Source organism: Choloepus didactylus, chromosome 7 (assembly GCF_015220235.1).
Source record: "Choloepus didactylus isolate mChoDid1 chromosome 7, mChoDid1.pri, whole genome shotgun sequence".
In the NCBI taxonomy this organism is placed as follows: domain Eukaryota; kingdom Metazoa; phylum Chordata; class Mammalia; order Pilosa; family Megalonychidae; genus Choloepus; species Choloepus didactylus.
The window spans coordinates 94,679,346-94,707,215 of record NC_051313.1 but is presented as its reverse complement, the minus strand read 5'-3'; the positions used below and the strand labels follow the sequence as shown (position 1 = coordinate 94,707,215).

Genomic DNA, 27,870 nt, shown 5'->3' with positions numbered 1-27,870 from the left:
CATGCATGCAAATAATATGTGGTAAAAACACTTCTTACTCTCCTACTATTGCTCAAATCACTTGCCCTTCCTGTTGAACCTTACTGGAAATACTGCAACCTTGGAACAATTAACTTCCCGACCTCTCAGTTCCTAGGCCAGGTTGCACCATGTGCAACTGTAAATTACAGGGCAACTATAAACCCATAGTCTCTGGCCTCAGGGAGGTCCTCACAATGATTCCCACATTTTTTATTTCTCTATGCACCCTCTTTATGTTCTAAACAGCAGCTATTTCAAACTGTTTCTGTTCTATTCAAATAACCTATCCTATGGCCTTTGCCTTGACTGACGGTAGGAAACTGTGCTCTCTAATTTGCTGAGAGAAATAAGCCAGCCCATCAACTTCTCATGCTCATCTCAATCATCCTGTCTTCCAGGCCCTTCCCCGTTGTTTTTGTTGCCCAGGTGTTAAAGCAAATACCATAAAATGACTTGGCTTAAACAATGGGAATTTATTGGCTTATGGTTTTGAGGCGAAGAGAAAGTCCAAATCAAGGCGCCATCAAGGCAATGTTTTCTTCCCAAAGACCATGTTGTTCTGGGGCTGGCTGCCGGTGATCCTTGGTTTCTCTGCCACATGGCAAGGTACATGGCAGTGTCTCCTGGTCTCTCCTTTCTCTTCCAGGTTCCGTTGATGTCTTGCTTCCTGTGGTTTTTTTCTTTCTGTGTCTGAATTTCATTCCCTTATAAAGGACTCCAGTAAGAGGATTAAGACCCATCCTGACTGAGGTGGGCCACAGCTTAACTGAAGTATCCTCATCAAAAGGTCCAATTACAATGGTTCACACCCACAGGAACAGGAATGGATTACATTTAAGAACATGTTTTTTTGGGGGATACATATAGCTTCAAACCACCACACCCGTAACATGTTCCTCCGCATGAGGCCAATTTCTCCAGCTGATTTCTGTAGAAGAAGCCACTGAAACGAGCAGATAAATAGATGGTTATTGTAGTAGTACAAGTGAGATGGAAGAAGGACCAGATTTGGAATTGAAGCTTTGGGAATGTTGATATGTTCCTCCTTCATCCTCCTGAATTTTTTGAGATCAAATAAATAGTGTTTGGTCAAATAACTAATAAGACTAGTGTGGTATATTGAATACAAAACCCAATTTAGACTTGTTCTTAATCTTAATCTGCTTACCTATAGGTGTGAATCCATTATAAACAGGACCTCTTAGTTAAGGTATAGCCCAACTAAATGAGGGTAAGTCTTACTCTGGATTACTGGAGGCTTTATAAAGAGAAAGCCACAAGGAGGAGCCAGAAGCAGGAAGTCAGTGGGAACCCAGAAGAGAAAGGAGAAGACACCATCATGTATTGGGAAAGCCAAGGAACCCCACGGACTGCCCCCAGTGCCAGGCTGCCAGTTTTCAGAGAGAAAGCAAGACTTGCTGATTTGATTTTGAACTTCTTCTAGCCTCTAAACACCCATGGTGTGGCATTTGTCATAACAGCTCAGGCAAGCTAAGTCAACCAGCACTGGCTCCACCCTGCACCACCCACTAGAAAGCCAATCAGGGATGTGATCACATACAACCACTGGCCCAGGTATGCGTGTCCTTAAATAACTAGTACCAGAGAAAAAAAGGAAACATTATAGATTACTTAAAACTTGTGGAAAAAGAGGGTTGGGAAGAGGTTGGAAGAAGAAAATAGTATAGAGCAGTATTCTCCTAAATTAGATGCATGCAAGGTGATCTAATGGAATGTGAGAAGAAAATATATCTATTTCTATTTACATTTCATCTAAAAAAAGAGGAAATTAACCTTCACTAATACTTACCATAGACTGACACCAGTGTCTTCCCTCCCATGACATCATGGTTTCCAAGTCCTATCATAATCTGCATTTGGGATGACTGGAGAGCAGAGTAGAAGGTCCTAACACTTCCCCCCACCCCCCCCCCCCCCCGCAATCCTAAATTTATTTTCAGCACATGCAGTAAACTGCAGTTTATCTACGTCAAGTTGGATGAGTTTATATAGTTTATTATCTATTTTAACTAAATAGTCTTTACAAAATATTGACTTAAAGTGACCTCTGCAAAGAAACCATGGGTTTAGAACACATAATGCAATAACAAACAACAATCAAATGGCAGAAATGACACTTCTCCTAGACCAAGTCCTTCATCAGCCACATCATGATTTAAACCAGGAAATATCTCACCGAATTTAACAAGATTTTCACCAAAAGAATTATCAAGACTATTTAAAATATGGATGTACACCAACATCACTGAGGATAAACCTCACCCTAAGAATATATGGAGGCTTGAGAAATTAGCTATTGATAAACATACATGCAAATAATGTTTATATATATATATATATATATATATATATAATGCATATTATATAATATATATAATACATATTAACTATATCCACATATAGAGATAGATATATACTGGAGGTGTTGGCTCAAAAAACTTTTTTACAAATGGGAATATCAAAACTGTTTGGAGACCACTGGCAAAGAGGTTAGATTATAAGATTGTGGGCACTAAATTTCTTAGTCTTTGCCTCTGGACAAAAGTAGCTACACTTTAAGATTAATAACAATTTAAAAGAACTTTTTTTTTTTTAAAGCTTTTTAAACCTTCTTAATCTACTTTATTCTCAGTCTCTATACAATTTTTAATGTCCAGTAATGGACTATAATAAAAGTGTAGGTAAACTAAAATGAAATTCCATTGAACACATTTTGCTTTGTATTATCTTCTTAGTTGAGCACATTAGAAGCAGGAACAAGAAAAGCTGTTTTTGTTGTCCTTCATCCTAACTATTCAACAGCCCTATAAATATGGGAGCTAATAAAATCAACTGCAGTTGCACAATTGAAAGCCTGATATTTTAAATAGCCCTATGTACTACTTCCCACACAAATACCTGGGCCATGACTCTATTCACTTTCTAGCAGATTTTGGTAACTGTCAAGTAAATTTACAAATGACCCAAGGAATTTAGTTATAAAGTACTAAAATACAAGGTCAAAGTGCTCTTGCCTTCTTTGTGGGACTTCAAGGCTAAATTTACAGCCAGAGGCAGAGTCAGCAGACTCACACAAAAGCTGCAGGAACTTGCAAATATTCTGTTTGGTGGTATTAGAATGCTCATTTGGCAATAAAGCACTGCATTTCAAAGCACCTTTTCAAAAAGGAGTAGACAATTGCAACTCATTACCATTTCCCTTTGTGACGGTTAATTTCATAGGTTAACTTGGTTAGGTTACGGTGTCTGTTTGGTCAAGCAAGCACTGGCCTGATTGTTACTGTGCAGTATTTTGTGGATTTAAATCATCAGTGAGTTGATTCATCTATGGCAGATTACATCTACAATCAACAAAGGAGACTGCCTTCAATCATGAGACTCATCAAGGGAGAATGAATGATTTCAGCAGTTCAGAAAGAATAATTTCCATCCCTACCTCAGCCAGCCAGCTTCTCCTGGGAAATTCACAGAACCTTTCATGAGTTCCTGCTTTGCAGCCGGCTGTCAGGAATCCAGATTTACCAATCCCCACGGTGAAGTGAGCCAATTCCTACAATAAATCTCTTTATATTCATATATGTACATATATCCTATTGGTTCCATTTCTCTGGAGAACGATGCCTAATACACCCTCGTTGCAAATATGTAAGCAGATTTTAAAATGATCAAAAAAAGGAAACCCACAAGTCTTAAAAAAAAAAAAAAAAAAAAGAAACAAGATCCTTTCCCAGCCCACTCTTACTTCTCATTTTTTAAGGTTCATCCCTGACAGCCAATGGGGTGCTTCCCAACCCTTTACAACCATACTTGCCATAAAAAAAACCAGATCTACGAGTTGGCCAGGCCCATCTACTTCTGCATGGATATAAGAAGAGGATATTCCTATTTCAAAAGAAGGTAGTGGAACATGAGAATTAATGGTTTTGATTTTTAAGGCAAAAAAGTCTCCTCCATGATTCAGCTTCTGTAATGCTTAAGATTCAATCCCATGTTAATATTTCTAGAATTGAGATTCATTCCAATGTTCTGTTTTTAAAGAAAAAAAGAAACTGACCATCGCTGAAACCCAGATGGCCACAAGAGTCGCCGCCGCCTTCCTGAAGATTGTCTGGGCTGAAGAGCTGGTGCTAGTTGGGTCTTTCACCATCAGGGCTCCTCGCCAGAATTCTGCCCCCACGTGGCCCCTACACCAAGCATGCCAGTGTGATAAATGAGGCCACTAACCCAACCACCCAGAGCCCTTCCAAGATGATGGCAACAAGCCTGGCATGTGCAATCACCCAGAGGACCCTTAGGGACCCAGCCTAGTGGGGCTGAAGATATGGGAGAACCTTCACCGGACAAAGAGAACCCCTCCCCTGTGATATCCAATAAAAATGTGAAAACCCCCAAATCCCCCCAAAATAAGAAATAAAAAGAAAAAGAACACATGTGGAGTGTGAAAGAGGTGTGCTCTGTTGCATTCACTAAAACTTGGCCGAGGCCTCTTTGCAAGTCAGCACTAGAGGAAAGAAGGATCTAGCATCATGTCAAAGTTTGCAAAGCTTCCCAGGAGGGCAAATGCTTTTAAGTGGGATCCATTCCTTAATACTTCTCTAAAATATTTTAAACCACTTATCTCTTTCAAAAAGCTTATTTTACTCCTAAAAGAAACCCCCTAACTCTTCGGCAGGGGTAGCAAACAGGTTGAGATAAAAATCATTTCCTTGCACTTGTCTTTGAAGTGGAAATGTGATCATATGCAAAGTACTAAGGGTATGAAAACCATTTCAATTACCTTCTCAGTTTTTATAGTCAAATGAATGAACTATGATCTCATAGGTTAGCCTGACCTTTTCCATAAAAGGCTCCTACGAGACCCACGCCTTGAGAAAGCAGGAATTATCATTTTAAAACGGCACCTAATTTATGTCAGTGGAAACTACAGCCTCCTCATTGTTGGCCTCCATTAGAAAGGCCAAACAGGGAAAACAATACTTCTCCCTTGAATTTGGAACAGCACCACTACCATTTGCTAAAATAAATTTACAAAGTTAGGTACAAAGCTGGGACCTATCAGGCCACCCAAAGTAACATTTTGCCACCCCCTCTAATTATATTTGATGCTATTTTCATATTTAGGAAAATTCTATTTTTATTTGATTTTTCAATGTACACAGGTGCCATGGGTTGAACTGTGTCTCAACCAAAAGACATGCTGAAGTCTTAACCCGAGTACATAGGAATGTGAACTTACTGGGAAATAGGGTCATTTCAGATAGAATTAGTCAAGTTTACAAGGGGTTATTCTGGAGTGGGCCCTTCATCCGGTATGATGGACGTCCTTAAATGAAGAGAAGTCTGGACCCAGAGAGACAGCTCCAGAAGGGGCAAAGGCCACCTGGGGGGACAGAGGAGAGCCCCGTGGAAGATGGAGACAAGGAAGAAGGCCCCGTGGAGACGGAGGCAGAGCTAGGCTGCCACAGAGGCCTTCAGAGGCCAGGAGAGAGACGTGGAGCAGATTCTTCCCCACAGACTCAGGAAGAACATGGCCCTTCTGATGCCTTGATTTTGGACTTCTAGTCCCCAGAATTGAGAGAAAATAAACTTTCATTGATTTAAGCCACCAGGTTTGTGATATTTTGTTAGGGCAGCCCTAGCAAACTAACACAACAGGCCAGAAGAATATCACTATATTACCTTAATATAATCACACATGCCCTGATTTCACAGTTCATGTTTTATAGTGATTTGTTTATTATCTGCTTCCTCCTTGAATACTGGAAGGCTTCCTCCTTGAATACCCAAAGCCAGTGATATACTATTAAAAATATTTGTAGAATGAGTAATTAGCCCTTTTCATTATAACTCCCTTTTACTGATGTTCCCCAAATTTCAATATTACTAATAAAAACATATCATATAGATAATCTTTATTTAAAACAAATAAACAAAGAGAAACAGTTAACTTTAAATAATCAGGTATTCCATATGTTCAAGTGAATATGTTTTATTAAATGCATACTAATATCTTTCTATGAGTATACATAATAAATTAAAATGCATATATATTTATTAAATATAGATATAATACCAGAACATGATTATTTCAGATGAGAAATCAAAATAAACCCATTTTTAAGTATCTTTTGGTCACTCCAAATTGATATTGCTTATAAAAAAATACACTGATTTTCCATAGGGAAAAAAAAATAATTCCGTAGCAGTGTAGTTAAGGGGACATGTTTATTTCATAGCTTCATAGCTTTCTGCAAGCAAAATTGCTTTGATACAAAATGAATTCAATGATACAGGTGCTACTGTCCACTCAAGCAAAAGAAAACCTCACATTTATTATGAATGCACTTTATTATAATTATATTCTTACAGTATAATAGGTCCAATATCCAAGATGCCTGTGGCCTCATTTAAAGTGATGGCACAGAAATGCTGCAAGGTACTTGAATATCAAAGTCTGGCAAGTGCTTAAGGTAAGTTTCTGTGGGTTCTCTGTCAGATACTGTTTAAACTACTGGGTGTGAATATGTTTGTCTTTCTGCTCTCCATCTATTAGTGTAGATTTAAATCATCTCCAATAGATCCCTGTGTGTGTCTTTTGACTTTTCAGTTTCCATTAAAAACTAGATAGTGTCATGAGGTATCCTTAATGTCAGCTACCAATGTAGTAAAGTAGTTGTCAGAGAGGATGTAGACTTACCTGTAGGTACAGTAAAATTTTAGTGTATGCTCCGCACATTACAGTGCGAAAAAGTTAGTTCATGTTAAACTCTCTCTTCCCCCTCACATATGATGTGACTTTAACCCCAGAATATTTGACAAAAATTATACAGATAAAATAAAAAGACAAATACACAAATAAGGCCATCTGCAGATTTTAAACGCAGCTCTGGCAATATTTCACAATAATTTCTACATCATATTTTACATCTTTCAAACTTAAATAATAAATGCTCAAGGAAGGGCCTTGGTGGAACCAATTGCACTATCTTTTTGAGGACTTGTCCAATTTGCGGGCAGGTGACTTCCTCTGGGGTGTGGGGATTTTGGAAGGCTTGGCTGTGGATGGCCGAGAACCTGCTCGGGGTGTAGGTCTGTGTGTTTGGGGGGCAGTCTCAACATCCGAGCATGCAGACTGGATTTCTGAAATGTCAAAGTCTGATGCATCGCTGCCTCGGCGGCTGCTGGCCCTACTGCCAGCTTTGCTTCCGGCTCGGCTTCCTGGTCGGCTAGGAGTCTTCTTAGAATCTGAGGAGAGAGGCAAGAAAAGCGTCATCCTTATTACTGGGTCCATCTGCAACCGATTCTTGAAACCTGATGCCACCTTTAATCTTAACACTTTTTCCTGACACCTAGTACTTAGGCAGAAAGTACTGGTGGGTTAATGGGATTAGGACCCTGTATGGGGGACCATGTGGAGAACCCCCCTCACCTGGCCTTTTCCCGTTCCACAACTGTAGGTAGCCTTCACGCTAAACAGACATAATATACAAAAGGCTAAAGTTACAAACAAAAGGTAAATGTGGTTCACCTCACTTAAAATAGGATTCCATTTATTGCAAACAGACAAAAGGAATATTCCTATCATTTAAGGCCATCTTTTTGAAGCTTGGCATGTGTACCCAGGGATGTGTGCATACATGGAGCAAACTCTTGAGAGTAAGTTTTGCCTGATTATAATTACTTTGAAGTATTTAAGAATTTAAAAGATAAGACTTCAAAACTTTATAGAAGCTTCATGCTTGCTGAGTTCAGAACCCCAGTGGTAGGTTCACTATTCTGCGAAGAAATTTGAGAAGCACTGGGATAAGGCCCAGCATGGCTGGGTTTTCCCAACCTCCCAAAACAAGGCCCAGTGTAATCTCTAGGCAGGCTGAAAAGCCAAGACATTCCAGCTTGTAGGAGTAGAGTACTGTTGGAATTTTTTCTTCTGTTATACAGTCCTTCATTCTCTCATCTTCCTTAGGTACTTTCCAAAAGGGATTTTATAGTCCTTTGCTCCCATGACTCATTTATCCCTTGCCTTTTTTGGAGGACTGGAGCTATACGTCATTTCAAAAGAAAGCAGCAGCCTCAATTGATTTTTCATCAGTTAGGAAAAAAAAGGGGGTTTAATCTTCAGGTCATCATACCGCAAAAGCCATTAAAGAAAGAACTGCAACCACACTCACCAGCAAATTGTGTTCGGACTCTGGAGGCTGCGGTAGTTATCAAGCCACTGTCTTCCCCAGAGTGGAAGCCTTTCCCTGATAAATATCCTGGAAGTCGAAGCTTGCTTCCTTGTATTGGTGTTCCCTGTGTTTAACCAGTGAAAAGACATTTCAAGATATTATTCCTGTTCCATGATATTCTATTGACACTTCTTTACAAAGCAGTAGAAACCCTCTACTAGTCCTCTTTAGGACAGAGATGGGGAGACATTTTTCAATTAAATGAGACATGGACTTCTCTCTTGCTTTTCTTCTCTAGTTTCTTATTCTCTCCCTAGAATTCAAAAGAAATCTTTTAAAAAAAATGAATTCGATTGCAGAGAAAACACAAATGGAGATATCCAAATGAGTATGAAAGTGATGGCAAGGAAAAAAGGACAAGTTAAACTTTTGAGTATATTAGTATCTTTCAGAGTAGTAATGACTAGTACAGAATTAGGAGAGTATTGCATTAAATGTCACTTAGCATTTCTACTTAAAAAACTAAGCTCATAGGGATCATTGACAATGTGACATGGAATAACCACCCCACCCCTAAGAAAAGGATGGTGACTGCATAGTGTAAAGGGACAGGGACTCTGAAAAAGTGTGCTTGGATGTTCTACTGCCTTCAATGCTATTACAGTATGAGGCAGGAATAAACAATTGATACAGAAAGACAAGTAAATAAATAATGCCTAGACAGCCATAATTGAAACCAACAGCCAAAACAAAGGTGACATTTAATCATTTAATAACTTAGTACCATATTGCTTTACTTCTTGGTTCCATCACCTTCTACGGTCCCTAAGCATAAGATACCAAGGCAACATTTGGGGATAGTTCTTTTGAAAATTCATATAGGGTTTTGCAAAGAATGTCTAAAGTAATCACAACTGTGAGATTTTATTATAAGTCTAAAATCACTGCATTTTTTCTAAATCACTACAACATTTTGAAAGTTCTCCAAAGTTAAAAAATAAATCTTCTGAAAAGTAAAAGGGATGTCACAACAGGATACCACACAGCCAGGGAGATATTTGGAGGAAATGAATCTGTGCAAATTATACATATGCTTTTGTAAAATTTAACATTTCCTTTATTACATTATTTATAATGTTTAAGAAAGCATTATAAGACTTTTTGATACATCAGAGTTACATTTATTTATATTAATGGGATATTCATATCATTCATTTACACGTGTACTGTATGATTTTTAAGTCAAGTCTTTAGATATGATTTGAATGAGCATAAAGCAAGTTTCCAAAATACTTTCACACACATAGGCCAAATTATTCTTGTACCTATCTAATCATAATCTTTTTTACAAATGAGAAAAGTGAAGGCCCAAGGAGGGAGATGCTTTGCCCAAGATCTGATCACCCTGATTCTAGTTAAATTCTTAACTTAAAAAGAATCTCAACAACCCATGAGGGAGTGAGGACCGCCAAATTGTGAAAAATATCACTTAAGGTGGGAGAACTAGTTACTGTGAAAAACCAAAATCATTCTTCTGAGAATGCTGTGATTGTTTTTATTGTCACAAACCCTAGCTAATACTCTTAGAGACCCTTCCATAGAAGCATACTGTTTGTTTTTGTTTATTGTTTGGTTGTTTTTTTTTCAGACGATGTGAAATGAAATATGGTTTCGTATAATTCAAAATAATATACTTAGGATTTTTATTTTGAGGAGTCTATACTTTTTAAGATTGTGAACACAGCAGCATAGGCCTAAATATTCTAAACACACATGTCACTTGAGGTTCTTTAAACCTTTCTCAGTTACAATGTTCTCAATAAATTCATATAAATGACAGATATCTATAGATGTAATACATGATACTAACATCCTCCACCTGGAAGGAAGGTGTGAAAATGAGGGGAGAGGGGAATGAGTAAGAACTGAAGAATGTGTTATTTTTGTCCCAAGTCTACCATTTTACCTGCCAGAGATTTCTAATGAGTCATGAGGGTAATGAAATTTTCTCTATATCTTTCTATTGTTGTGAGGATTAAGTAAGATAATAGATACCAATAGGGAAGTGTTTTGAAATTATAAAGTGCTCTTTAAAGGTACTATATTACTTTAATAAAAGGGTCCTGGTATATAAGTTATATTCTAGATCTTTAATATGAAATGCCTCCTTCATTTCAATAAAAGATATTTAGGGAATTTCCCCTCCTAAATATGGCAATTCTTGTCAAATATATGATCATTTGGTGCCTATGTTTATTTCACAAAGAAGTTTTTTAAAAGATGTTCACTGACTTTCAACTGAACATAAATTATCTGGTATACGAGTTAATCTTGGCAAATTTTATTTACTCCCATTTATGAAGCCACTTTAAAAGGTGAGGGCATGCTTGAATAATATTAGTTATCATTAACATCTAATAGAGACAGGAGAATGACTGAGAGTTTTTGTCACACTCACCCAGTATTGGGCAAAAATGAATGGAACTTTGAATAGGAAGTGAGTACAGCTTAGTGTGAAATAGTGACAGATCTCAAAATAATTTGGGCAGAGAATAAAAATATATATGCAGGCCCCCCTGAGGAGCTGGGGGAAACTGTAGAAGTGCTGGACTTCCTCATCTGGATTGTCGCTGATGTTCTCACAAACATTGAGGACTGGCGTTTGGTATGCTGAGCCCTTATGAAGCTCGTTACTGCAAAGGAGAGGGTAAACCTGCTTATAAGTGTGCCTAAAGTCTCCCCCTGAGTGCTTCTTTGTTGCTCAAATGTGGCCCTCTCTCTCTAGCAACTCAGCAGGTGAACTCACTGCTCTCCCCGCTACATGGGACCTGCCTCCCAGGGGTGTAAATCTCCTTGGCAATGTGGGACATGACTCACAGAGATGAGCTTGTCCCTGGCATCATGGGATGGAGAAAGCCTTCTTGGACCAAAAGGGGGAAGAGAATGAAACAAAATAAAGTTTCAGTGGCTGAGAGATTTCAAATGGAATCAAGAGTTCACTCTGGTGGGCATTCTTATGCACTATATAGATACCCCTTTTTAGGTTTTAGTGTAATGGAATAGCTAGAAGTAAATACCTGAAACTATCAAACCCCAGCTTGACTCTTGAAGACGATTATATAACTGTGTCGCTTACAAGGGGTGACAGTGTGATTGTAAAAACCTTGTTGATCATACTCCCTTTATCCAGTGTATGGATGGATGAGTAGAAAAATGGGGACAAAAACTAAATGAAAAATTGGGTGGGATGGGGGGGTGATTTGGGTATTCTTTTATACTTTTATTTTTTATTCCTATGTTTACTCTTTCTGGTGCAAGGAAAATGTTCAAAAATTGATTGGGGTGATGAATACACAACTATATGATGGTACTGTGAACAGCTGATTGTTCACCATGGATAACTGTATGGTACGTGAATATATTTCAATAAAACTGAATTTAAAAAAAATCAATTGGCTATACATGTGAGGGACTATTTTTGAACTCTCAATTCAATTCCATTAAAAAAAAAATGAATGTAAGACTTTGAGAAGGACCATGTCCAGAGAGAACCATTAACAGACTTTCTTTTAGTGACTTAAATGATTCTCTTGCAAATGCGCTGCCTCTTGCTCCAGACAAGAGGAGTGTGCTGCATTTCTTGCCCAAACCATTACCAGTGGCAAAAGCATACCACCTGCTTTATAAGAAACTTTACTTAGGTCTGTGCATAATATCCTGTATTTTACTCTCCTGAGAAAGAAAGAAAAACGGAATTAAGTATGAGCAAGAGAACAACAAAACAAAGGGGGTATAGAGCCTGCAAGTGTGAGTATATTAAGGGAACATTGTTAAAGGAGCTCAAAACTTTCTTTTCTGTTAACCCCTAATTCTCATGTCTTCCAGGATCTCCTGGACTATTTTACAGAAGCTGATAAGGAAGTGGTATTATCAAAAGTACATACATTAAGGCAATGGTGAAGAAGCAATGTTAGTGGGTGGTAGTTTCAGACTAGAATCTGGTGCCTTACAATACCTCTGCAGATGACACGGGAGAGTCTGAGCACTCTGCTGGCTTACAAGGAGTTGACATTTTGCTGTTTGTCAACCATGGTTTACCATAATTGCGTGTTAAAGGATGGAGAATCTGTATGGAACAATGGCAAATCAAATGTAAAGGATAGCAGATAAAAAAACAAAGCCCCAGAAAGAGATATTCATAGCAAAGAGTCACATTTCACAGTAGGAATGGATATAATAATTAAAAATAAGTGGAAAGATCTGATGACAAATCATACACACCAAAACAAAACAAAACAAAACATAAAAAACAACAAAAAATCCAAAAAGAATCAAAGCCTCCACATGAATAATAATCTCTGCACTGGTCACAAGGCAAAAGCACATGTTAAAAAATAATTCTTCATTTTCCACCTTGTGAGAAGGGCCACAAATGGAGAAAGGTAGTCCTACAAATTCTAGGGAGCCTAAAACATTCAAAGGTATGCATGGGGCATTGATTGCATGGGAGGAGAAGACGACTTCACCCCCCGAGTCCTACCTTCGGCGTGCTGGTGGCTGGGACCTGTGGGGAGGCCGCCTGACCAGCCTGACTGGACACGGAAGTGGATCGGTTTGGTGAAGCTCCTCGTGATGAAGGCCGGGATCTTCGGCCCCGGGGTCGGAAAGCAGCCATACCCTGACTGGCACCGTCTGCTAAAATGAACTTCTCACGCAGTTCCATGTTTGTCCTTCCTTTGGCTGGATTACACACACACACACACAATTGCACACAAACAAAAGAAGAAGGAAAAAAGAGGTGCTCAATTGTTTATGTGAAGAACAACCTAATACCAGAGATCACTTTGAGGATGGCAAGAACATCTTTTTTGCCATGCTAACTCCAATTCAGCATAACAAAAAGTTAAATGCATTCCTTTACAATGCATTCCTTTTGGATACAAGTGAGTTTGGGGGAAAAAAAAGTTTGCTTATTCTAACACTAGACAACAGCAAGAATAACCACTATTAAAGAAAGAGTCAGCATGAAAATGGAAAGCCCATGCTCAAATATTGTTAATCCACCAGCTACTGATGCCCGCATGGTTTCATTATCCTTTTCAGCACACTGAGAGGACAAGTCAGTAAGGCAGGGACTGTGTCTTTTGCATGTACTATTGAGGTAAGGAGAATGCCAGTATTTTAACACCACAATTAATTAAACAATAGAATTACATAAAATGAGAGATGGCTTGTTAATCATGATGACAACATATAATAGACTTCCAGGTTTTTTACTTAAATGAAGCAGCTAGTATTTTTATTTTATGCTTTGAAACACTCTGCTTTACCAACATGCAGTAACAAACACCAGACCCAAATATTCGTGAGATAATCAGTGATGCAGCACTCATACAAACACAATTGCACACAGAGAACACTCCACAAGAGCCAGATGAGCAACGTGTTAGCATGTGTTTGATCACTTATACGACACCTGCATCTGCAACACACTGGAAGTGTGTCAAATTTTCAGAATTTAAATTTAGAAGCACCAGCTCAGTTGGATATGAGTTAAGCCATACGCGAGGGATGAAGCGTGTTATTTAAAAAAAAAATGATTAAAGCAAGAATGTAAAAGTAGGAAAGAGAAAAGGAAAGAGGTGGGAGGTAAAGAGAGGGGTTGCCAACCTATAGTAGGCTGAGTAGTAGTAATTGAAGAGTTTGATTCCGAACGTAACATTTTACTCCCATGATGATGAACTAGAAAAAATGACACAGGATACCAAATCACATTAAAGAATACTGTTAGCAGGAGAAGAAACAAAGTACAGTAGTTGAATATGCAAAGGGTGCTCAGATCGGGACTTTAGCACACATTTTGGAAGAAAAGTTGCATCAGGAAAGGGGAGAGGAAGCACTTGAAGGCCGATTCAATTAGAAAAGTATTTGGAGGACTTTGCCACAGTCAGGCTAACTTTCCTAAACAACCCAATAGAACATTACACATTCTCATCGCTTCTTTCATTGTTTTCTTTTATTCTTATTTTATTTCTTTCATGGGTATATCTCTGACTTGCAGAGAGCAGAGCTACTGCATACAGTTGGATAACCTTATATCTGTATACTGTGCAGGAGCTCCCTCAGATATACCTATGTATTTCGGATGCCAGCAATGAAGCTGAGAGGCTCCTCTTGAGGAGACTTGTGAAGCTGAGCTGGCACGAATATTTGTTGTTGTCGATTGTTTAAAAGGATTAAAATGAGGTTAAAGAAAATCATAACCATTTTATCATTTGTTTGTTCAAAGCAAGAAAAATAGGCCTACTGGGTAAATGGAACCTAACTAGAAATTGCAATGAAATAACTACTTATAAATCAATTAAGGATTTGAAAGTTGACTGGAGGATCTGGAAACTAAGGGAGAGTGAAAGCCAACCTCTTGGGATGGTAGATACGGACAGAGCTACAGTATTACATACTTATATTTTTAATGTTGTAACCTGCAACTTTTAAATAAATGTCAAGTTAGCAGTTGATTATTTTTAAAATTTCAAAATGATTGCTTTCCTTATCTCTCCCTCATTTCATAAAACCTTTCACTTTTAAACTTTCACAATACAGTATTTTTAGTCTTCAACAACTCACTTTTCTTTCCTCTGACTTTGCTATTTAATGACAGACAAAATCTATTCCTTGGTTTGGTGTAATGGTTCATTTTGAAAATCAAAGAAGGGAGGGTCTCATAAAGAAAATCTATTCAAGTATTTCCTGCATGTCTCTCTCCTAACTATTGAGAAATAACCAAAAAAAAAAAAAAAAAAAAAAAAAAGAGAGAAGAACATGATTTACATGACTGCCACAAGTTCTCTGGAAACTTTAGGCTGACAGAGACCAATGTAAAACATTCACTATTAGAATAAACAACCAAAATTAAATCCATCATATTTTTGATGCTGAAAAATAAAATAAAATTAATTGGGTGCATTGTGATGGTGCTGTTATCTTGACATAAGCATTTCCTTACCCCTGCAAGGATCATTTTTCACCAAGAACTCATCAAGTGCCATCCATCCACCTCCAACACGGACCATTACAGTACTTCGTAGGATCCGAACAAGCCGCAGCTGCTGGGAGTCTCCAAACTGTGCAGAGGAAGAAAGACAGCACTTCTAGTTGTCAATAATGATTCTAAATTAAACGATAATGTGCAATCTGCAGTAGCTTAAGCAACCGACTTTAATTTCTTGCTTAGTTCACAGGGATTAGTAAAATCTCAGAAAAGGGGGGTTGTAATGATCTGCGTTAGATTGCTGCATGCTCATTTAGCTCAAAGGAAACAGTTTGGAAAAAAGATAACAAAGGTTATCAAGTATACTATTAAAGCTTTGGTCTGAAAAGTCATTTTTCTTTCTTATGATAGAAATAACATTAGTAAGGCAGTAATTGAAAAATATTTCTAGAGATTAACACAGCCATGAAAACAAGCACTGGCCCACCTGCCCAGGGCATATAAGAAATAAGATGATTCTAAAGAAAATTTCATCAACTCTGATTCCTCTTCATTGTTACAATAAAACTGTTTTCCACTGAAATCTGTGAAAGGAATCTTCATAAACTTATTCTTTTTTCTCTAAGGAGCAGGCTTGACTTAGGGAGAATAAAGTGATAAATGAATGTGACCAATAAAAATTTCCCAGTCAAATAAAATTTATGCATCCCTAATGATCTAGTAAACCAATTTGTTAAAGACTGGATTAATATGTCATCTAAGATTACTTTAATATTAGAACAGCCACTGATACATTATTAGTATACAGCTTTAAAATCCAAAAAGGTTTCTTTCAAAGCTGTTTGCATGTGAACTGTCGACACTAACAAGCAATCATCTTTTTCCTGCCCTTTCAGTGGATCTCCAATCACTTGGATATGCTAACAAATTCTGCAAGTCCTGAACAAATTTCTAGGTAGTTCCTGATCATAAAGTTTATCTGTTTTGAAAGCCCATGAGAAATGATTTTATACATTTAAATCATTTCTAACAGACTAATGTCTAACTTTTAAAAACCACCATGCTGAATTTCATGGTTGCCAATCTAGCAGATACCACTGCAAAATGAACAACTGAATATAATAGCTTCTTTTTGAGTAGGTGAGATACAGTCATGACTTTGACTATTTGTCTGGGTTCATGGATAAACAGAAAACTTTAAGTAGAAATAATCTGCTACTTTTCAATAAAATTTAAGAGAATCCTCAAATGAAGTCAACCAAAATCCCATTCAAGATTCTAAAACTCAGATGGGCCTGAAAAACATGTAAAAGGCACCAGCAGTAGCTCATGCATTTTACATCAAACCATTTTAAATTGCTATTTCTAAATCCATTCTTTCTCTTTTTATATTTTTACATTTTTTATTGTGAAATATATAAACAAAAAATGATAACTTTCAAAGTATGTAAATCTATTTTTAAACCTTCAGACTTAAACTTTCCTATCATTGGACTTGTTCCTGAAATATAAATTACAATTTAAAAATCAAATTATATGTATTTATTTGTTAGAAAAATTCTGGTGCTGCTAATAAGCAAAGGGAAAGAAAGGGACTTAAAGAAAATTACCCTTAAGGAACCAGATATTTGGATCAGATAATTTTGGTCCAAGATTGCATTCAAAACAAAACTTTTATGGAAATAACCAAAGTGAAGTATTTCATACAAATATTTCAATTCCAATAAAGATGAGTGATTTTAAATTTCATTTTGAGAAGGCATTCTCCAAACAACTAGCATCGTTCTCAGAATTTTCCTAATTTTCCCAGTGGCTACATCATGAGACAAGAAAAAACATTAACACTGTTCTTGTGCTTTCAGTGAATAACACCTTAACAGGTGAGTTTTTCTCCCTCTCCACAAATAAGAGATGCTATCCCAATTACTGACTGCAAAAATAGTAACAATGGAAAAGTAGCCTTTTTATGTATTTATAACCAATGAAAGTTTAAAAAATCTATTCAAAGTAACTGAAAATTTTATTTTTTTGCAATAAATGGCGATGATAGATGATTTGAAAGCTGAGTTGTGAAAGTGCTTAAAAACTGAGTGGCAGAGGAATTTCCAACATGACAGTGGTTGGGTACTGTACATAGCATGGTTCTTTCCAAAGGCATACAGCAAAGAACTCTTCTCCTTGGATACATTTAAATCAAAACACAAATTTTCTCTTCTTTAGTTGTAAAATTCTTAGCACAATGCATTGCCAGTGGCTTGTTTATATTGATTGAAATGTGAGATCATAGGCATAAAATATGACTTTAAGATTTCATGAGTTGCAAGAGATAAACTTCCTCAGAAGGAATAGCATCATTTAAAATCTTCAGACTTAAAATGTCTACTCAGAAGATGCAAAGCCCTAGAGTACAAATAAATCAACGATTTAGAGCAAATGGACAACAGCAGCTTAGGAGAGAACATGTTACCTAGGGTTGGGTGCCATGGAGACCTTTTTCCACTGTTTTCCCATGCCACTGCCTAATGCTGATTCTTTTCTATCTACCCTATACCATACGTCCTCAATGGTTAAACACCAATGAAGTTCTGAGAGATGTGTGGAGAATCATATTTGTATTCCAATGAGTCTTTGCATTAAAATATATGCTAACAGTAAAACTAAAAATGGGAATTGAAAAATGCATTTGTAACTCTGTAGCCAGCCAAGCTACAATTCATCATCTGGTTCCCTTAAAAGTAATCTCCTCATTTGAGACACAAGGCAAAAAGGAATCCTGGATCAAGGACCCTTATAGTGCTTACAGAAACACCACGCCAACCAACAGTATAGTAGCTAGGGTGACAGCATGGGAAACATTGGCCATGGCAAGCTTCAATGACTATGGATTAAAGTTAAAAAAAAATTACTGGGAACTTGAGAATACATTCCACTGGTTTATACCTGATTTCCCAGGAAGAACTGATAAAAAAAAAATGAAAAATGGAAGAAAGACAATTAGTTCAGCAGGAAACTTTCTATACAACTCTAGCTCTCTCGCTCTCTCTCTCTCTCTCTCTCTCTCTCTCACACACACACACACACACACACACACACACACACACACACTCCCTCTCTCTTGCATTTTGGGCTTCTGGATATAGTATCTAGATTTGGAGATGTGCAGGTATCCAGACGTCTCAACTTCAAACCAAATAAACCTGAAAATTTTCTCTATCAATTTTTTCGAAAATCTTCGGTTTCAAATTTAAGGTAAAAATTTTAATAGGTATATGAATGTTATACCTATTAAAATTATATGTATATATGTAGAAATATAAAAGTACAAGTGAATTATGTTTCATTTGTAAGTACGACACTATATTAGGGAAATTCAGCACATTTCCTATCTAGCTACTATGTATAAGAGATCTAAAAAAGAGAAAACAAGACAGAGAAAGAGTGATGGAGTCACACAGCTCTTCAAATAATTGTTTGAAGAATGTAAACTGAGTTGAGATTTTGAATAAATGCAAAAATCACCATACAACTGGAAACACTGCCTCTTTTTCATATTAATAAAAATGAGTTAACATTTTTCTCTCTTGTGGTTCTTGGCTCTTTGAAATCTGAAAACTTACCTCTAGTTACAATTTTAAAATATTACAAAGTAATATGAAACAACATAAATATATGAGAGTTGACTGTTATTCTGGGAATAGTGACCATGTTGTAGGTTTAAAGATATGTTCAAATAGGCTACCTTTATAAATTTAAAATTATAAATGTTGGAATTGATACACCATTAACCTTTCTTACGCGGTAAAAATAAATAATTACGATTCCTAGAAAACAATGCAGATCAAATTGCATGCAAAATTTTAATGCAAATCCTTTAGAACAACCAAGCTCTTTTGAAAACTTACCCTGTATTTGTTATCTCCAATCTGCTCAACTTGAAATCGTTTTGCACATTTACACTTCGCTACCTGCCTTGTCACCTGCCAAAAACAGTGACGAAATATCCACTTTAATGTTAATATTACAATGTGGAATCCTTAAAACTTTTACATAACCACCAAACATGGAAATAAATAAAATAGTTGCATGAACTGTGCATGATATCCTGGTAGAACACACTATCGTTGTAGGCCATGGAAAGATAAGGAGTACCTCATCTTCAATTTTGTCAGCATCGGTGACAGGTTTGTATGCATCTTTATTTGGGTGAAGAGCTGCTACAAATTCATAGTAGTCAATATATCCATCGCCGTCTCTGTCAAAGATGTCTGCAACTGCACTCATCTCTAGGCGACTGGTGGGGAACTCTAAAATTTTCAAAACACAGTAAGTAATGAATGGTATAACTGAATTCTGCCTAAAGCCCTTCTTGATTGTGCATTTTAATCAGAGTAACTCAGCATGTGGCATGTAAATTATCACGGTTATCAAATATATTAAAAACCCTTTAAAAACATACACATTGTAACAAAAGAAATAGTTACATTGTGACAAATTTATCTTTAATTACTATTAGATAAACTATAAGAAATTCCTGTTTTTGTAGGGCAAAACTGTTCAATATTAGCAGTTTCACATTATTCAACTACTATTTACTGAAGGAAAATTTGCATGAAATTTACTTTATTTACTTTAAGAATGACTTCCAGTAACATCTGCCAGGGAAATCATTTACATATGACCCACACCTTAAGAATTTTTACAGATTTGTAATTTTCTACTAATGACATTAGATCAGAATGTGAATTAGAAAAAATAATGGACTCGCATTTATTGATTTCTTATTACATGCCAGGAAACACAAACAACTTAAGAATCAAATATTAACTTTATTATACGAGTGAGGACTACAGATTCCATGAAGTGAAGGAATGTTTCTGTGGTTACACAATTACTAAGTATGCCTGACTCTCAATTCCCAAATTTTACAGAGGATACTTGTTTTTAAGGGTGACTGCCTAGCCAAATTCAAAGGCAGTACTTTATTAGTAACACGAGTTTACTGTCCCCACAATTTTAAACTATGCTTATTTTCCTAAAAAACTACACCAGTTACAGTCATCTCTCTTTAGACTTACTTGAAGAAAGAATTCCATCGATAAATTCTTGTCGTGTTATTTTTCCATCTTGATCTTTATCGATTCTCCTGAAGAAGTCCATCACTCGAGATTTCTTGTGATTCATCCATCGCATGTATTTTTTGCGCCAGACATCAAAATCAAAGTTAGCAAATTCCCTCAACTAAAAAGGGAAAAAGGTATTTTGGTTGAATTAGTGCTTTGCTCAAGTTATATCTTATATGGTATCAATAAAGCCATTTTTTAATGGTCTGCTACATTACATACATATCTTTCAAAGAAAACTATGATCTGGCAAAAGGGACTCTGAAATGTGCATTTTTTTTTCTGTAAAGTTTATATCATTCCCGTCACTGATTTTTCTTTACAAATAGAAGAAACAAAACTCCTCAAAATATCAAACTGAGTATTTCTGATAATGCCCAAATCACCATCCATGCTATGCCCACTAAAAGTAGCAGGCGCAGCTCAATAGTACTTGCCTAACCCCTCACTCACTCTCTCCCTCTTTCTGCTATCACCCACTCTTTTAAACTCCCCTAAACTTCTAAAAGTTCCCCAATTTCGGAATCTGAAACTCTAAATCTCAGATTACAGAATTATTTATAAATTAAAAGACATGCATTATAAATGACTATATTTGCCAGGTAGTACCACCAGGAAATGTATGTCAAGTTTGGTCTTTTCTTAAGGAGTCAGCTTCTGAATATGTTAGAACATATTAGGTTTTTACTTTATTGATTCTCTAACCCCAAATACCATATATCAGTTTTTCACAAAAACATACATATTTATGGTAATAACTTAAAAAGTAATATATGCACTCAAAAAGCAAGACTTTGCTTATCTATTTTTAAAAATTTTTTAAAAATCAAGATTTTGGCAATGTGTTATGAGAATAAGGGTGAATGACAATATGGTGAATATAGTTTTCTAACCTCCTCTAGTCTGTCCAAGGCATCGTTAAGCTTTCTCCTTCTTTCCAAAGCGAGGAGCCAGACTTGTTGCCATTTGCTCACCAACAAGTTTACCCTGGGATTCTTGGTTTCTATTTGTGCCTGTGATCCAGAGGGATATAAACTTGATGCTGGGAAGCGTTTTCCTGTTAAAATATAACTTCAGTTAGGACAGCAGAGTTTCCAGGGCTCTGAAATATGTTAAGGCTTGGCCTTTTTTCTTCCTAGCTAAGACCAAACCAACTTAACTATTTAGTATTACATGTAGAAATATTCTAATCTAAATGATACATAATGTCAAAGTCCAAATGTGTTTAACTTATTAAGGATCCCATACTGTTCAAACAAATTAGAGAAAGATATCCTAACAGGGGCATTTAAATATTATAAAGTTCTCTCATAAAATTTATGTTTAAAACATTTTCCAGCTTAATATTGATGCCATTTCAATGAAAATGAAGCACTTTGTGGTCTTTCTCTTTGTTGGGCAAGACATAAGAAATCTCCTAGGGCATTGAGAACTTATCTCAGAATCAGCTACAGCAAACCTGGCTGCCCTTGTTAGAGAGTGAAACTGAAAGAGCGCAGATGTGGGCAGAAGGCCCTGGGAAGTCATTAGAGTCACAGCAAGATACTTTACAAATTTTCAAACAATCAAATATGGAATTGTGTGTAGAATCCTAGTTTTCTCCCAAGACATCTTTCCACTATGACTGATGTGTTTCCTATGCATAGTTTCATACCCAAATTTACTGTCTTACTAAAATTTTCTCCCTCTTCCTGGCTATTTTTTACAAGTGTCCTCCCCTCCCCCCTTTTTAACTCCTGGTTAAATATGGCCTAGGGAAAAAAAAACACAGGCATCAGGTCTTATATGAAGTTAGTGTCAAAGTTGAGATTTTTCCCATTATTCCTAACTCCCACTAGGGCTATTTATAAATATTAAAAGCTAATATTTACTGAGCATTTGCTACGTGCTAAGAAGTATGCTTTAAGCACTTCCTATTCATTAGCTTATTTAAGGCTCACAACAATTCATGAGGTTAGAATTATTCCCTTTTATAGATGAGGAAATTAAAGGCCAGAATGAGTTAAGTAACTTGCCCAAGGTTACATTTCCCAGTTGGGAGGTGTTGAGGAGAGCCAGGGAGTCTGACTTGAGTTCTAAACCACTTTCTTACACAGCAACTACCATAGGTCTGAACCCACTTTTTGTTTTATCAAGACACCATTCAGAAACATAGAGCATATATGATACAAATTGTGCTTCTGCTAAATCTTCTCCACACCAACTATAATTCTTTTAGTATCATATCATTGGATCAAAGTAGCCTGAGAAGTAAATAAACAGAAACTGAAATCATAAGAACAAATGCAAAATCTATTAGGCTGCTCGTCATGTTACTAATGGATGGTTTGGTTATGAACTTCATTCATATCATGGTCATTTTTAAGTTATATTCAGCTCTAAGCTTTTTATATAATAGAAGAAAAATGAGACAATTCAAAGGGGCTGATGATTTCTGTCTGTCACACATTTTCTCAGTTTCTACTAACCTGGAAAATATATTTCAAGCAAATGAAGTTACATACAGAAGCCTATATATTATCTTTTCCTTTATTTTTCAAACAAGTTGTTACCATATTGAGCCCATATGGTCTTTCGAAGGAAATCTTTCAGGATAGATAGCTCGGGTAGAATCACCAATTTCTCCAAGATTTCAAACAACTCCAAATCAAACTGGCTTTATGGACTAATCATTTTAATATTAAAGAAATGGGTCTCTGCTTACTTCCTGCTCGTCCCTTATCCAGGACTGGAATATGGGACTGCAGCGAGGAAGGGTCAGCTGTTCTCCTCTTGTAGGTCTTGGTGACTTTATCTACATCAGGCTGTTTTCTGGTCATTTCCTCCATGAAGCTCTGAAAGCAAAGAAATTATGATAGTTAAATATAGGTATACCAGAGAAAACCATCTTTAGAAAAGAACAAAAGAGAGAAAGATTAAGGAACCATGCTATTATTTCTGAAAGGGGAACAAATCATCAAGTTTTAGATTCAAGGAAGAAATTCTAAAGCATTATAATACAGCATTTACCATTTTCTAAAAATGCAAAATTTTATAGCTGGTAAAGAAAGTAAACTTAAACTTAACAAATTCATTTTAGGTTGAAAGACCATGCATGGGAGCAGATGTATGAATAAAACAACATGAATAACACAAGACTCCACAGCAATTTCTGAAGAATCTGAAATGAGTATTTGGCTGACAAGGAACTAGTTAACTGGACTGTTCCTAGGACTTTTCTTTGGGGCATTTCCCCTAAATAGCTGAAATATTTAAGATGGGTCTGATAAATAGTGATATAAAGCATCTACATTAAATGTGGAGATATTTTAAATACGCCTGCCAATAAATAAACTATGCCAAGGACGGGGGGACGTTCAGGTCAAAGTTTATTAAAGTCACATTTAAAAGGGCTGAACATCTTCCCATTTCTTTTCTCATCTCCTTAGGCTTATTATCATTGACTAGGTATCTGTGTATCTGTAATGTGTAAAAAAAGGCTGAGGAAAGGCAGAGACAAGTAAAAATGGCAGGAGGGAGAAAGAACTAAGAGATAAAGTAACACATTCCTGGAATACATGTCACATTAGAGATCAGTTCACTCTAATACCCCTGGGTCACAGAGAAGATGGCCTGAGACACCTCAGGGCCATTACAGACAACAATATCCCATATTTTTATTAAAATATAATAAAGGCAATGTTAACTGCTTAAGCAGTTGAGCCAACACTTGATATTTCTCTGTAAATGTATACCAAACAAACAAGCAAACATATAGTGCAATGCCCATCATCATTTCAGAGGTTAAAACAGGTGGGATATATAGAAATGATTTTTCTGAGAAAGATGTGTTCCCTATGAGATATGATGAATTTGAAGTGTTTATGGTCACCATAGGAGATATTTAGCAGCATAAAGGTGAAAATGCAAACATGGAGCAACAAAACAAGGTACCAGAATCAGCCACAGGGGTGGATGGGATTACCAGTGTAAGCTGAGGATAAGATACAGGGAGAGCAGACATTTAGAAGGAAAGAGATAGGGCAGGAGTCAGTCTGAGAGAGTGCCACAAGAGTACCAACTGCACAGCAGGCAAAGGAGGATGGAGTTTTGTGAAGGTCACAGAGGGAAAGAGGTGAGAACATCAAAACTAAGTAACTGTGAAAAGAGAAGTTTCAGGGCAGCTGTAGAATTAGAAACCCAGTTGAAACGAGTTGGGGAGCTTTGTTTGAGGAAACGAAGGTAAAAGCATAATGCAATCTTTTGAGAAATACGGCAGTGAAAACAAACAAAAAAAAAATCTGAGAAGATGGCCAACAGGGGTTACGATTATATTTATATTACCTGGTGTTCTGCAATGAGGGCTTTCACCTCTTCAATCTCCTGGGGGATGACTTCCTTATCCTTATCACTAAGTGTAGTTTCAGCCCATTGCAACCACGCCAGTAAAGCTTCCAACAATTCCTGTTTAGCAATGAGCCCAGACAGGGCGCTTGCCAGTCTCTGCTGATGTTGCTTTGCCCATGCCAGCACCTGTTGGAGAAACAGAAACTTCTCTGAGTTTCTTCCAACTTAGTGGAAATGTAAATCAGGATCATCTGTGCTAGAGCCATAATGTGACTAATCTTTTAGCTCCCATCAGGGGCACCAAGACCCATCTTGTGGAGGACATGGGACTCTTTATGATGTGCATCACCCTCAGAAGTTTAGAGATGTAAGTCCATCACCCGGGCTTCCCTTGGCTTTCTAATTTAAGTTCATGAACGCATTCTCTGAAGGATCAAGTATGCTTACGCAGTGTAGTTCCGAGTGGAGATACAAAAAGCTAAGATCTTAAATAACTTTCATGTATGTCAATACACTTTATGAGCAGTATTGCCCTGAAATACTATTCAATTGCTGGATCAGCTCAACAGATACAATGTGGAAGCAGGACGAAAGGTTATAGAGTGAACCAATCTTTGTCTGTCAATGTTTCAGGGACAGAGAGGCAATATTCCTTTACATTTGTTAAGAAAACTGAATTGCAAAGATTGGTAATGCTCACAAGAAGGATATTTTAAAGAAAACTTTTCTCTGCAGAGGTCTCATTTTCCCAAGGCCATGACTGCATCTTAATTGCTGAAATTTTCCATCCCACTCCTCACCCCCCCCCCCCACACCAATGCAAAGCTATTGCTGCTCTCAAGAGTATCTGAGGCGCACTGACCTCCTCGAACCTCGCCCGGATGATTGTGATCCAGTGCTTAATGGTGGTGATGGAATCAGGGTGGCAGATGGCCAAAACAGCATCTCCCATACCTGTGGCTCTATTTAGTTCAGCTCTTTTCTCTTCCAGTTTCTTCATGAATTCCTAGAGCAGAAACGAAGACTTCGATTAGCTGCTGGCCATGGCTGAAAATAAAGCACTAGTGATAGCCATCTGACTGTCAGAGTTGAACAAATAAACAAAAACCCCAGTTGGTTTATTCACAGTTGGAAATAACCCACTAACTGGGGAATCAAGGGAAAAGAAAGGCAAGAAATAGGAAATAAAGTACTTTCTAACACTCATTTTTAAATACAAGTATGGGGTGATTATCTCATGCCTTATATACACTATTCAAAAATACCCTCTTCTAAATATGGATATATTATAATTATATCATTATATTATTAATGGAAACTAAGAGTTAAAGAATGGGAGAGACAGTATTACCAGAGACAGAAATAATGATTGCAAAAAAAAAATGTTCTAATAAATAAGACAAGGAGGTTACTATTTAAAATAGCACTAACTGTGCCAGGAAAGAGAGGAATATGTACAAGGAAGCACCAAGGGAGAGAGAAGCCTGGGCAAGGAGCTATAAATATTTGGGGTGTGGGAGAAAGAGTTCAACGTGCCCAGGCAGCAAAGAGCCAGGGGCAGGCCTAGAGGGAGTGAACCCAAGAGCAGGCCAGCCTGTGTGAGAAATGACCCTTTCAAAGGCCAAGAAGAGAGAGACACTCTCCTCTGCTTCTTGCAGTTCTGGCCAGTCTCCATGGGGAAGCAGGATGAACAAATCCTAGACAAGTCAAGGGCTGCCTTTTGTATGTCTCACATTTATAATAGTGGTATTTTCTACTAATATTATATCAATATATTATATATATATATGTACCAATATATAATAATGGCATTTTCTACAATCAGAACTGTACGCAGAGGTTCACAGATTGTAGAACTCTAAAAATGTGGTTAAAACATGAAGACTTTTCCCTAAATTGTGACATCACATTTAAAACCTCAAGCAGCATTTCAGAGCATTCAGATACCCCGAACTCTCTGGACCCCTGTAAGAGAGGGATTATGTGATCACACTGACAGTAAGTGCCTGAGGCTGCAGACTGTGCCACCCATGCTACTCACTGCATGTGATAGACGGCTCATTTTAAAAGAGCAATGTTTTATAGCATAATAGACACTGACCTTTTGCTTTTCACCCTGTGAAGCAACTCTGTTATGTATTTCCCCCTCTGACAATTTGCACCTATAAATTTTTTGTTTATATACATCTATGAGGTCCACAAGATCAAAGACAGCATCCTATTAACTTCTGTGTTCCCGGTAACTGGCTCAAAAGAGCTTTGTGAGTAATGACTGAATAAATACTTTTCAACCCATTTTTGTTTGTACATGTTTACTATTGTGGAGTAAGGGATCAATTAGCAATATACCCTGCTACTGTGATCATCTTTTTAAATATCAATTTCCCTAATACAGACCCTTTTAAATGAAAGTAAAAAACACACAAAAATTTTTACTGGGAAGAGAAAAACAGAGCTTAGTAACAGCTGTGTGTTCCTTTTCCAAGAGGAGAGTCCATGTACTTTTAATCTACTACACCTAGAAGAGCCAGGATCAAGCTGCAAATTTTATGGTCTGTATTTTCAACTCCCTGCTTCATTCTGCACTCTTCTGATCTAGTCTGAGTGTTACTTTAGTGGTTTGCACTCACGTGGAAAAAGCCGGCAATTTTTAAAGACTGGATTATCCTGAGAAGTCTCTAGTGTTTTATTTCTATTGGTGAATGGATGAAGGGAAGCAGAGGAAATTAAAAAGAATGAACAATGCTACTATTGCAAAACGTTACTAAGTGGCACTTTATAAAATTATATGTGATTTTATGCCATTTAAAAATAATTTGATGTAAAGACCACTACCCCCACTCTGTTACCTGGTGTTTCTGGGGGCTTTCTGGTACTGCTGTGAGAGTGGGGATACCAAAAATAGGCTCCTTTGTGTAAGATGGTAGATACGCATTGCGGGCTTCAAGAGGGGTCCACAGACACTGTTATTCTGAGATCCAAACCCAAGTATGCTGGAGAGACTCTAAAACAATGCTGGCTGACGGCCAGTCCACAGCAATATTATGCAAACTCTCTTTTCAAAATGAAGTAAGTCAAAAATTTACAATAAATTTTATGTGATTTTCCTATTCTTACATTCTAGCTTCAAATCCAAATGTTGTATTATAGCCTCTCATTCCTCCAGATAGTCCTATACAAACTTGCATCACTTTTGTTAATTCCAAGGCAATACTTCATTACT

At 37.1% G+C, this 27,870-nt stretch overlaps 1 protein-coding gene across 25 annotated transcripts in view; it reads right to left on the bottom strand.

Moving 5' to 3' along the window:
• Positions 1–6,248: 6,248 nt before the first annotated feature.
• DST (dystonin) overlaps positions 6,249–27,870 on the bottom strand; it is a 489,857-nt gene continuing 468,235 nt past the window's right edge. For 5 of the 25 annotated variants that reach the window (XM_037843224.1, XM_037843234.1, XM_037843233.1 and 2 more), the window contains 14 exons: positions 25,510–25,653; positions 24,645–24,833; positions 23,026–23,155; positions 21,215–21,378; positions 20,277–20,439; positions 19,351–19,505; positions 19,104–19,178; positions 18,142–18,159; positions 15,217–15,334; positions 13,881–13,952; positions 12,751–12,950; positions 12,226–12,336; positions 8,211–8,334; positions 7,025–7,287 (listed from right to left, as the gene is read on the bottom strand). In XM_037843224.1, the coding sequence (XP_037699152.1) occupies positions 7,025–7,287; positions 8,211–8,334; positions 12,226–12,336; positions 12,751–12,950; positions 13,881–13,952; positions 15,217–15,334; positions 18,142–18,159; positions 19,104–19,178; positions 19,351–19,505; positions 20,277–20,439; positions 21,215–21,378; positions 23,026–23,155; positions 24,645–24,833; positions 25,510–25,653 (1,926 nt within the window). Of the gene's footprint in view, positions 7,288–8,210; positions 8,335–12,225; positions 12,337–12,750; positions 12,951–13,880; positions 13,953–15,216; positions 15,335–18,141; positions 18,160–19,103; positions 19,179–19,350; positions 19,506–20,276; positions 20,440–21,214; positions 21,379–23,025; positions 23,156–24,644; positions 24,834–25,509; positions 25,654–27,870 lie in introns of all 25 variants that reach the window. The other 20 variants (XM_037843225.1, XM_037843237.1, XM_037843238.1 and 17 more) reach the window with 9 other exon arrangements.